The 11,643-nt window shown below is 56.0% G+C and overlaps 1 protein-coding gene across 1 annotated transcript in view; it reads right to left on the bottom strand.

The window, feature by feature from the left end:
* Positions 1–1,362: 1,362 nt before the first annotated feature.
* Positions 1,363–11,643, bottom strand: part of MYOCD (myocardin) — a 27,428-nt gene continuing 17,147 nt past the window's right edge. Inside the window, 8 exon segments of the mRNA XM_035902636.1 lie at positions 1,363–1,859; positions 2,514–2,571; positions 3,945–4,046; positions 4,588–4,617; positions 5,327–5,340; positions 6,855–7,788; positions 9,917–10,070; positions 10,421–10,777. Of these exon segments, the coding sequence (XP_035758529.1) occupies positions 1,363–1,859; positions 2,514–2,571; positions 3,945–4,046; positions 4,588–4,617; positions 5,327–5,340; positions 6,855–7,788; positions 9,917–10,070; positions 10,421–10,777 (2,146 nt within the window).

Genomic DNA, 11,643 nt, shown 5'->3' with positions numbered 1-11,643 from the left:
GCAAAGGCTCCTTCTCGCTAGAGCCTGAGGAAGTATATTGCACAGAGACTCACGGGAGAAATGCTGGTGACTTCAATCAGGAGGCATCACTGCAGGAGAGCATCCATCTCTGCTGGCTTCAGGAGAACTCGCTCCTCTAGGCTCAGTGATTCACAGCTGTTCTCCGGATGGCCTTGCTCTGGGCTGGGTGAGCAGTGACGCAGGAGCAGACTTGGGAAGGAGGGAATGGCTGGTAGGGATCAAGGAGGAATGGGAAGGAGGATGGAGGGATGGATGGCAGAGAAGTGGAGGCCACAAAAGCAGACTCTTGCATGAAACTGCAGCTGTGCAAGGGCCCGCTCAGCCCTGCCCCACGTGCAGGTCACCGAGTGCCCATTTCTGGCTCTTCTTGCTCCCAGGTCATGCAAGGTGGTGGAGATCCATCCTGACTTCTGGATGTGCAAAGGCCAGCCCCTCCAACGCCTGGCTGTATTTTGCATGTGACTTGCTCCTGCCTTGGACCAAAACACATTACACATCTCTCCGTCTGTACCACACTAGCTGGTACATGGCAGCTCCACCGGGATGCCGTGTCCCTTCGATACCTTCACCTGCAGCCTAAGCAGCTGCCTCCAATGCCCAGAGCTCTCTGCTCCAAGGCCGCAGTCTTCAGCCTGATGCAGTTCAGGCTGCAGCCAGGACGGTTCCTGGGCTTTGACTCCCTAGGCACCATGAGGACATGACAAGGTGCCACCATGAACATGGTGGTCTTCATCTCTCATCCACCTGGAGCAGAGCCATGCAGGGACTGGGCATTGTAGCTTCAGGGGCAGGAGGAAGGAAGCAGGGAGAGCCTGGCTGTACGGAGAAGTGTGCTTGTCTTCCTGGTGGGGCAGAGCCTCCCTGATCCCACAGCCCCTGGCCATAGTCAGGATGAGCCCAGCAGGTTTACCCAAAGGGCTGGATGGGCAGGAGGGAGTAGAGGAGGGGGCAGCAACAGGTTCTTCTCTCTGTGATTTCCCATTGCCACCCAGGTGAGGTCTCCTCACCGCACAGTTTTGTCATGAGCTGCTCCAGTTCTCATGAGAGTAACTGCTAAAACTGGGGGGGGGAAAGATAAAAGAAACAAAACTGAAGTTCTTGTCAATCTAAAGAAGTGTTGTTAAAGGCACTGGTGTCCTCTGGGGATGTGTTGATGGAGGAAAAACAAGAGCTGTTGTGCTGTCAGTTTGCAGTAGCTGGAAATTCAAACAAGTTTATATGCTGGGAAGTGACTCCAGTTTCCCCTGGATGTGGCACATTAGCCCTGCATGCTCCAGCATGTCAGAAACACTGTGCTGGCTGCTGCAGGCTTACAGTACCCTGCCTCCACCACCCTCCCTTTCACCACTGCTGCAGGTGCAGGTCCATGCTGGTGTTTAGATTGAGATCAGTAACATCTAGGAAATCAATGTTGAAGATGCTGGGACCCACGGGGGTGAGCGAGCCAAAGCCGGTGGCGGAGCTGGGGGGGGTGAGGCCCAGCCACTCCATAGTTTCCCACGGAGATTCAGTGAAACTCATTTGTAAACCAGAGCCATCGACAGGGGAAGGGGAGAGCTGGGTTTCCATAGGTGAGAGGGGAGTCTGTAAAATCTCCTGGGAGGTGAGCAGTTCATCTGCAGCTTTGCCGGAGAACCCCTCCATCATCCCTTCGAAGTGGGGCTCTTCTCCCGCATCGCTGCTGCCTGGACAGTGCTCGAAGGAGAGCTGGGCTGAGGAGACCTGCTCGAAGGCGGTGGATGACTTTGGGAGAGAAGCGCTGGAGTTCCCTGTAGACACGGTTATCTGAGGTACTTTCTGGAGGCAAGACCGATCATCCTTGGCATTGGCTGGCATTTCTGTCAACAGAGGAGACGGGGTTGAGGTGCTCTGGCAATGCCCACTACTGCTGGGCGCAGGAGCACCACCACAGCTCCTAGGCTGGGCTCTTGGGCACGCCTACAGAGACCTGCTCCCCATTCGATCCCTTTGGCACTGCTCACCCACCCTCCCTGTGGGAAGCCTCGCATGTTCCTGCTTTTTGACCTTGACTCCCCTGATTTTGGACGCAGTCCCCAGGGCATGAGCACTGGCAGCTGGGGGTTGGGCACGGGTTGGTTGTGCATGGAAAGGGCACAGGCAGCACTTTGCACAGGTGAGGGCACTGGCAGTGGGAGATGGCGCTGGCAGCACTGGGAGTGGCTCTGTGTGGGCAGGGTTCTGGCAGTGCTGTGCACAGGGCTGCTGCCCTGATGTCCCTTCGCTCTGTGCTGTCTGCACAGGTGATAACTGAGCCCTGACGACCCCACCAGGTCTGCACATGCAGGAGCCAGCTCCAGGAGGGCCAATATCCTTTTAGATTCAACCACAGTTGCTGCTGGCACAGGGAGGGCAAATGAAAGCTGTACTCAACTCAGGGAGCTCTGCTGGGATGCACGAAGTGCACTGAGTCCCACGGACTGATGCTGGCTTGGAGGGGAAGCCCTGGGGGGGAACAGGGAAGCAGTGCGTACCTCCGCTCTCAATCAGCACGTCCAGTAGCTCGTCCATCTGCTGACTTCGTGTCATCTGCTGCAGCAAACGACAAAGAGGAGAGTAGAGGGCGTTAGGAGGAGAGTCCCTCCAGCCACAAAGCCAGGTAGGTGGCTCTAGACCCCACAAATGGCTTTCTCCCATTCAGGAGAGATGCCACTCCAACACAGGGCTGGCAGCAGCTTTCAGGTGAGCACTGCAGGGCCCTGGAACAAGTGTGGTGGATCAGGGGAGCACGATGCCAAGTTCCCCCCGCCCTGCTGCTGACAACTCAGGGAGCTCTGCTGGGATGCACGAAGTGCACTGAGTCCCACGGACTGATGCTGGCTTGGAGGGGAAGCCCTGGGGGGGAACAGGGAAGCAGTGCGTCCCTCCGCTCTCAATCAGCACGTCCAGTAGCTCGTCCATCTGCTGACTTCGTGTCATCTGCTGCAGCAAACGACAAAGAGGAGAGTAGAGGGCGTTAGGAGGAGAGTCCCTCCAGCCACAAAGCCAGGTAGGTGGCTCTAGACCCCACAAATGGCTTTCTCCCATTCAGGAGAGATGCCACTCCAACACAGGGCTGGCAGCAGCTTTCAGGTGAGCACTGCAGGGCCCTGGAACAAGTGTGGTGGATCAGGGGAGCACGATGCCAAGTTCCCCCCGCCCTGCTGCTGACCCTCTGCTCAGTGGCCACCACAGACTGCGTCTACCTAGGGCAGTCAGGACACACCAACTTTTTGGACCCAGCACTTTGCACTGGCATGTGCCTCCTTGCATTCCCTGCAGCTCCCTGTGGGCAACGCATTGTCATGCTCCTCTCCCTAACCAGAGGCTGGAATGACTTTCTGCACGCCTCCCTGCCAGCCAGCGTAAGCCCGTTTTTATCACTGCTGACAGCATCACTCCGTTTTCCTAAAGGCACAATCATGACTGGCACTGAGGCTGCTGGCAGACTCCCACAGAGAAGTGAGGAATTCATGGGCAATGGAGACAGTCCTCCTCATGGGAACAGCGCTCCGGGGTGAGGCTAGGGGAGGCAGATGGCATGAAGAAAGGCACTTTGCTAATGGGCTAGAGAGGGAAGGTGAGGTTTCCTGGTGACTTGGGAGTGCTCAGGAGTCTGTTTATCACATGGCACTGAGCAGCCCAAAGAATGGTACCCCAAAGCCCTGGAGTATTTGTACGGGATGTCAGGACCCCAGGGTGGACTGGCAATAGAAGACGCTCTCCTATCCAGTGCGGTGTCTGACTTCTTTGTGGCAGTCATTCAGCAACTAATTCTTCAAGAAAAGCCCATCCCTTATGGAAACAGGCCTATCCTACCCATAAAACCTATAATGGGCTGTAACTCCTGCAGGTGAATTACATAAACTGCAAAAGAACACCCTGCGCAGCCCTAGCCCTAAAGAAAATAAAAATCATGAAGTTACCTGCTTTATTGCATCCTCATAGGGTGGAGGCTGCTTTAGCTCTGAGAGGGCTGGGCTTGACTTACAAAAACTTGGGGATGGAATAGAGAACTTTTGACCTGCCTGTGTAGCCATCTGTGTGGGGGAAATACAGGGAAACGGAGTCAATGCACAGGGAGGCACAGCGGGAGGCCCAGCTCTCTTTCACCCCTGTTAAAGACAGAGTGGTGCCAAGGAAACTAATGATTGCGTGGGTCAAATAAGCTCCAGGTGCCTGGCCTCTGGGCAGGAGAAAGGGAGGTAAACTGGCCCCATCAGCCTAGCTCTGAGGCGCAGGGCCAGGCTGACCTCTGGCTGCTGCCAGAGCACCAGCATGATGCCACGGGGCATCCTGGTGCTCGGCCCAGCCGCGAACATGCAGAGCGAGGGGGAGAGAGAAATGGGCTGCTGGTGGGCGCTGAACTCAGCTAGTGATAGGGCACTTCCCCGGCTGCCTCCCAGGCCCCCTGCTGGGGACCCTCTCCATCACCAGTCTGGGAGCATCCCACAGCCAGGGAAGACTGCTCAAAAGAGTCACTGCCAGGTCAGCACCTAGGCTTTCCCTGTGCCAAACACCTGCGGGTCAGTGCCAGCTTTTTGCCAGTTCCCCGCTTCCAGAAGGGACCTCATCTGAAGGTCCAGTGCCTGCCAGCTGCTGTCCCCATCACCTCTAGGCCCTTCTGTGCCCTTCCTCACTGCCTGACCGAGGCTGCCTCGTCCCATGAGAGCCAGCACCAGGGGATACAGCATGGCTGCGGCAGGCAGGTTGGATCCGGAATTGAATCCAGGGCATCAGTGAGGCCGCTCAGCCTGGCCGTGCATGTCCTGGCCATCACTCTGTGGAGGGTGGCTGGGAGGAACGGTACGCCTGGGTTGTGGGGGGACGGCATTCCAGTGCTGAGCACAGAGAGAGAGCTGTTGCTGAAGAGGGACCCTGGCAGCCCCTGTGCCCCTGGCAGCAGAGGAATGGCCAGGATGGGTGGTGGTGCAGCTGGGATGAGCTGTAGGACACCGTGGAGCCATCCCCTCCACTTGCCCCTTGAGCCCGAACAGGGGGAAGGAGCTGGAGATGCTCCAGTGGTGTTGCTGCTCCTTGCTGATGCTCACTGACTGCTGCCTGGTGATCCAGAGCAGCCCTGCTACCTCTCTGGGAGTATTGCCTCGCAGCACTGTGTCCCACTGCCTGTTGTACCCACAGCTCTGCCCCACTGCCCAGCTCACCTCCGCTGCTGCGATCACCCACTGCGGCCCCCACTCTCTGCCCCGCTGCCCAGATTACCCACCGCACTGCTCTCCATTGCCCAGCTCACCCAGATCAATGCTCCCCATTGACCATATCACCCCAGAAGCAACCTCACCCTGACAGCACTGCACTCCCCTGCCCATCCCACTGTCTCTCTGCCCCCCTCACCCTAAACTGCTCCCCATTGCCCACCTCACTGCAGTGCTGTGTGCCAGCAGCCCATGTCACCTACCTCACCGTCCTCTGAATGGCTGAGACAACACTGCAGCCCACTTTCTGCCAGCTGGCACTGCACCCCACTGCCCAGCTCCTGCTGCGCACTGCTCAATGTGCTAACTCCATGAACGCAGTTTGTGAGCTGCCCTGCTCGAGTGCTGGCTGTTTCGCAGTGGCTGTTGCTCTGCAGTGCAGGTGTTGCGCATGCAGGGTGCACTTGCTGTACATCCTCCCTGAGTGCAGCACGCATGCCTTGCACAGGCCATGTGATAGGTGTTGCTGCTGCCTGGGAAACCTTGGTAGGGTATTGGCATGAACTGGGGCTGCAATCAGCAGCACCTTGTGCTGCTTTTGTGTGCTGGCAGTGTGTGCCCCTTTCCAAGCTTTCATACCTGTCCAGAGGGCTGCATGAGGAGTGGAGGGTGCTGCAGGGACAACTCTCTGCTGTGCTGGTTGCCTGGTGGGGAGGCACAAGCTCTATCTGACTACAGACCCCAACGGCAAGCCCTGTTCCGTCTTCCCAAGAAAAGGCTTCCCATATGACTGGAGTAACTGTGCTACTTCAACCCAGTGGTCAAAATCCCTCACACGCTACTGGGAGCCACAATGGCTTAGCAAGGTGCTGAAAATCCCTGCAACACTGCAGCAGGGCTCTCCCAGGGGTGGAGAAAGCTGCTCCAGGGCTCTCACAGGGGCTGAGGGATCTGTGCCAGTGCTTCCCTGCTGTGAACAGAGCTTTGCCAGGGCTCCATGGGGCAGATGGAGCTGTGCCAGGACTTCGCCAGGGTGGAAGGAGCCGTGCCAGGACTGCATGGGGCAGGGGGAGCTGTTCCAGGACTCCCCCAGGGGGCACAGCTGTGCCAAGCCCCCCCCCACCCCGAGGGGAGAGGCAGCTGAGTTAGGGCTCTTTTAGGGCAGAAGCTGTGCCAATGCTCCCCAGGGCAGAGGGAGCTGTGCCAGTGCTTAAACAGGGGCAGAGGAAGCTGTGCCAGGACTCTCCCTGGACACAGGGAGTTTTGCCAGTGCTCACCCAGGGGCAGAGGGAGCTGTGTTGGGGTCCCCTGGGGAAGAGGGGAGCTGTGCCAGAGCTCCCCCAGGGCAGGAGGAGCTGTGCCAGGGCTCCGCGGGGCATGGGACCTGTGCTGTGACCCCTCAGGGCAATGGGGTGTGGTGGCAGCAGGGCTCCCTGGGAGCTGCCCTGCAGTGCCATCAGCTTCCAATCTGTTGTCCATCTGGGCTACTCTTTTCCTTTCCAGGCAGCCCCACGTGCTGCCACGGCACCCTGGGTACCCACCCTGGGTGCCAGCAGTCCAGGTCTGATAGGAAAGGGCTCAAACTGGGATGTTTGGCTGACTGCCCACAAGCACCAGTGCATTCACCACTGTGATGCTGCCTGGGGTGCTCTCCACTTACCGACGTTGTGCGAAGGCAACTGTTGGTCTGCGGGGACCTGCTGCGCCCTTCTGCCTGTGAGCCAGGAGACACCGAGAGGAGATAGTGGCTGTTGGGGGATGGCGGCAGGCTGATGTGCTGGGGGCTCTTTGCAGCCCCGAGCGGAGAGTGCTGGGGGGAGCACTGCGGGCTCAGGAATGTCGAGGAGGTGATGGTGCTTTGCCCTGCAGGCTCCAAGCAGTGGCTATTTACAATGTGAGGCAGCTGCGGCACCCCACAGTTACTTAACTTATCCGAGCTGCTGGCTTGGCCTTTCAAGGCATTTTGTTTGGATGCAAATGGACAGCTGGACACTGCATTTTCTTGCTTGATGGGGACACCAAAGAAATGCTGAGCAGGCTGCTGCTTCTCCTCAAGGCCATTGCTTCTCTTACGCTTCTGGAGCTGCATCCGTAGCTCTTCCACCTGCCTCTGCTCTTGCTGCAGCTTCCACGTCAGTTCGTTGATGACCTTCTGCTTCTCCACCAGCATCTTGTCTTTCTCTGTGTCAATCCCTTCCAGCTCCAGCTGGATGCTCCCTCCATTCATGCTGCTCATGAGGCTTTCCTCAGCACTGCCATGAACTGGAGATGGCTGGAGACCGAACTGTGGAGAAGACATGGGCCCGTCGTTGAATGTGTCTGGCAAAGAGCCGCTCACAGAGAGATCGGAGGAGGCTGGAGAGATGGGTGGGGTGGAGCTGGTGCTACCAAAGTGATAGAAGCCATTTGATAACATGCTAGTGGAAGACTGTGACTGGTAACTCGACAGGGTGCTTGTCGGAGTGACGGGGAAGGTGACAGTGGTGATCTCACTGAAGTTTGGCACCGTGTTGCTGCCGCACTCCTGGAAGGGCCGCAATCGTTCCATCAGTGCTGTTTTGGTGCCTGACACAGGCAGGCCTCGTATTCGGAGCTGCTGTCTCAGTTCTGACACCTAGAGGGAAAGTCACCAATGATCAGTCCCAATGGCAGATAAGCCCTTTAGAAACTCAGCATTTCTAACAAGGAGTCTCAGGTCACAGGCTGCCAGCTTCCTGCTTTAAAGCTCTGACCCCTCAGGTGCTCACTGTCTCACCCGGAGTCACCAGAGTCACCATGCACAGCCCTGACCACTGCACAGCCTGCAGGACCTCGACCTTTCCTAACAGGAAAACCTTCCTTCTTCATCCAGGAACAGTGACTGCACTCCATGAACCAGCAGTGACCCTTGGGCCATGGAGGTAACCCAAGATTCCCTTCTGAGCAGTAGGTTTCTACATGAGCAGAGGACTTTCACACAGACCAGGAACTAGCTAATGACATCCTTTAGCTCAGAGAATGTGACCACCTACCACAGAGCCAGATAGTCCATGTTCAGGCGTCTGCATATGGTTCAGGCATTTGAGATGGGGCATCACAATGGCCAAACATGTTATTTCTACCTCATCTTATTTCTTTCTCTAATAATGAGTATTGCCCCAAGGTCTCTGCTCCTAAAAGGACTTGGTCTTCCCCATGGCTGAGGCTCCATTAGCAAAGTATGAAAGAACCATTGATGGGAGTGATTTTCCCTTATGCCCTGCCTATCTTGCCTACATAGAATCATAGAATCCCAGGTTGGAAGGGACCTCAAGGATCATCTGGTCCAACCTTTCTAGGCAAGAGCCCAGTCTAGACAAGATGGCCCAGCACCCTGTCCAGCTGCATCTTGACAGTGTCCAATGTGGTGGAATCAACCCCTCTCTTGGGGAGATTATTCCAGTGGGTGACTGTTCTCATGGTGAAAAATTTCCCTCTCATGTCCAATCGGAATCTCCCCAAGAGCAACTTGTGTCCATTCCCCTTTGTCCTCTCCATGAAACTCCTTGTGAAAAGGGAGTCTCCATCTTCCTTGTAGCTACCCCTTCTGTACTGGTGCGTGGTGATGAGATCCTCTCTGAGCCTCCTTTTCTCTAGGCTGAACAAATATGAGAGATTCAGTTACTGTTTGAAGCAGTGCTCGTAGCTGCAGACTCCAGGAGATACTTGCCTGTGCAGATCTGAGTTGGCCTAGCTGCAGTGATCATTGGGAAGCTGAGTCACTAAGTGGAGGCCGTGCTGACCTCCTAGCTTCTGGATGGGCTGCTAGCAGCATCCATGATGTCCACCATAGAACCACAGAAGGTATGGAGCCATGAGCTGCAGGAGCAGCAGCATGGAACATCCTTTAGTCCTTGAACCAATGGCCTGGCCTGCAGCCATGTACTGTTTTCAGCTGGGATAGGGTTAATTTTCTTTCTAGTAGCTGGCGTAGTGCTGTGTTTTGGATTTAATACTAGAATAATGTTGATAACACACTGATGTTTTAGGTATTGCTGAGCAGGGCTTACACCAGGCAAGGACTTCTCAGTTTCCCCTGCTCTGCCAGGGGCACAAGGAGCTGGGAGGGGGCACGGCCAGGACAGCTGACCCCAATTGGCCCAAGGGCTATTCCAGACCATATCGTGTCAGGCTTGGGAGGAGTTGGCTGGGGCTATGTAGAGCGATTGCTGCTCAGGACAGGCTGGGCATTGGTCAGCGGGTGGTGAGAAATTGTATTGTGCATCAATCGTTTTGCATATTCTGTATATTCTTTTACCATTATTAGTATTATTGTTATTCTTTTCATCTGATGTTTTATTAATCTGTCTTTATCTCAACCCATGCGTTTTTCTTTTTTCCCGATTCTCTCCCCCATCCCACTAGGGACAGGGGGAGCGAGCCAACAGCTGGGTGCTGTTCAGCTGCCTACCGGGTTAAACTACCACAAGCCATCTCAATTTATACCTAAGGTTTGCTGAGAGGTGCCCTAGATCAATGCACCCACGTGCCACCTGCAGAGTAGCAAACCCATGTTTTCAGTTACTGTTGCAGTGACCAGTTCTTGACCCAGCATGAGGTACTCCTGGGTTTCCTCACACCATGGTGATTCTTATTTGCTGATCTGTAACATGTGGTCACTCCCAGCCAGCTCAGCCTGTGGCACTACACTGTGTGCTTCAGGGGTAGCAAAGCACATGTGGGCTATAAGATTCTGCTCCTGCAGTGACAAAGGCTGCACTCACTTTCAGATCATCCAGGTTAGACGGCAGAGGGCCTGGCTTGATAGAGGAGACACAAGTCTGGCCTGAAAAGGTGGTTTTCACAGGAGAAAGAGGAGTGTTGTTGACAGAAGTCGATGAAGAATTTGAACTTTTGACCATTTGCTCATTTGATTGCCTGAAATAAAAAAGGAGATTTGGGGTAACTTGTCTGCCCAGGGTGTCTGTGCCCAGTGTACCATCTCTCTGGTCCCTTGGGGCTTCTATCTCCTGTATGAAACCTGAAGGACCATCAACCCCAAGGAAAGCCAGATTGGGCTGTAAGGAGATTGCCAGTGACCCAGCAGCAGGTCACAAGTGCCCCAGCCAGCACACAGAGCCAGAACAGCTTTGCAGGAGACTGTGCTCAGTTCCCAAGCTTTTACGTTTCATGCCTCTATTCCCCTTGCACTGGCACAGATGAGTATGGGAGGGGAAAGTTTGGAGGGAGACAGGGCTAAACCTTGCTACTGGCACATTACCACTCACTTTAGCTGGCCTTGGTGCATCCCTGGGTAGTTGAAGTGCTGCTGCTGTTGCTGCTGGTGCTGCTGGTGCTGCTGCTGCTGCTGGTGCTGCTGCTGGCTGAGGATCTGGAGCTGCAGAAAGAGCTGCTGCTGCTGGAGGAGTCTGGCATATGCAGAGTCCATGGGTGGAGGGGACTTCTCTGCCTTCTGGTCCGGAGGGATGTACTGGTGATACTTCAGCTTCTTCACCTTGGGCTTGGTGTCCTTGGGCTTTTTGTGACGGTTCTTGCTGTCACTGGATGATTTCGACTGTTGGTCCAAGAAGAAAAGGGATTAGCTGGGAGAAGAGCTCCTGCCACCCCTGTGGGAACTCAGAGGCCTGGGACGGAGAGAGGGCAGCTCCTGCTGGCACTCTGACACTCCAGCTCCAAGAGCTGCTGAGCCTGCATGTGGGGGACTCCCTCAGGGCCATGTCTCATGTCAGTTGTGCTGGAGAGCACATGAGATGGAGAATGACCCGTCTTGCCTGGAAGGTATTTCACAGTGTTGCCTTGTATCTCCTTCTGCTCCCAGCCCCAGGGGACATTTCCAGTGCAGGACCTGAGCAATCACCTCTTGCAGGGTTCAATACTATACCTTATACCATTACAAAATGAGCCAAATTGCAGTTTTTGTCAACAAGGTTTGTCTCCCTGCACTATTCCAAGCCTTAAGGTCAAAACCCCCAGACCTCCCGCACATGGGCACTTCAGTCCCTCTCCTGAGGAGCCTGGAGGCACAGGCATTACCTTCACGGTGGAGGGCACCGGGAGGGGTGGGCTCTCCTGCCCCGCTGCCTGCTTGGGGCTGTTGCACTGGCTGCCCTGCCCCGAGGCTGGGTCTGGTGCGTGGCCATCGGCGCTGTGGGGGTGATCCTGCAAGGGAGAGGTGAGCCGTGCGATGGGATGTGGGGCTGGCGCTGGGCACCTGGTACCCCTTCCCCCTGCCCCGTGTTGTCCCATGTTCCCCCATCCAGCCCAGATGCCTCTGTCTGTCCCAGTCCCCCATATCAATCCCAGCCCACTATCCCCACTTCTCCCAGTCCCCCCCAGTCTCCAAGCCCTCTCCATTCCACCTCAACCCTGTATCCTTTGCCCCCCCAGCACAGTGTCCCCCAGACTAACCCAGTCTCCAAAGTCCACCAGTCCCTCCCACCCCATCCCACTTCAGTTCATCCCAGTCCCTCCCCGTCTCCCCCCCCCTTGC

Source organism: Egretta garzetta, unplaced genomic scaffold, assembly GCF_000687185.1.
Source record: "Egretta garzetta isolate BGI_Z169 unplaced genomic scaffold, ASM68718v1 scaffold589, whole genome shotgun sequence".
NCBI lineage: Eukaryota > Metazoa > Chordata > Aves > Pelecaniformes > Ardeidae > Egretta > Egretta garzetta.
The sequence above is the reverse complement of the archived record's forward strand: the minus strand, read 5'-3'. Positions and strand labels throughout refer to the sequence as shown.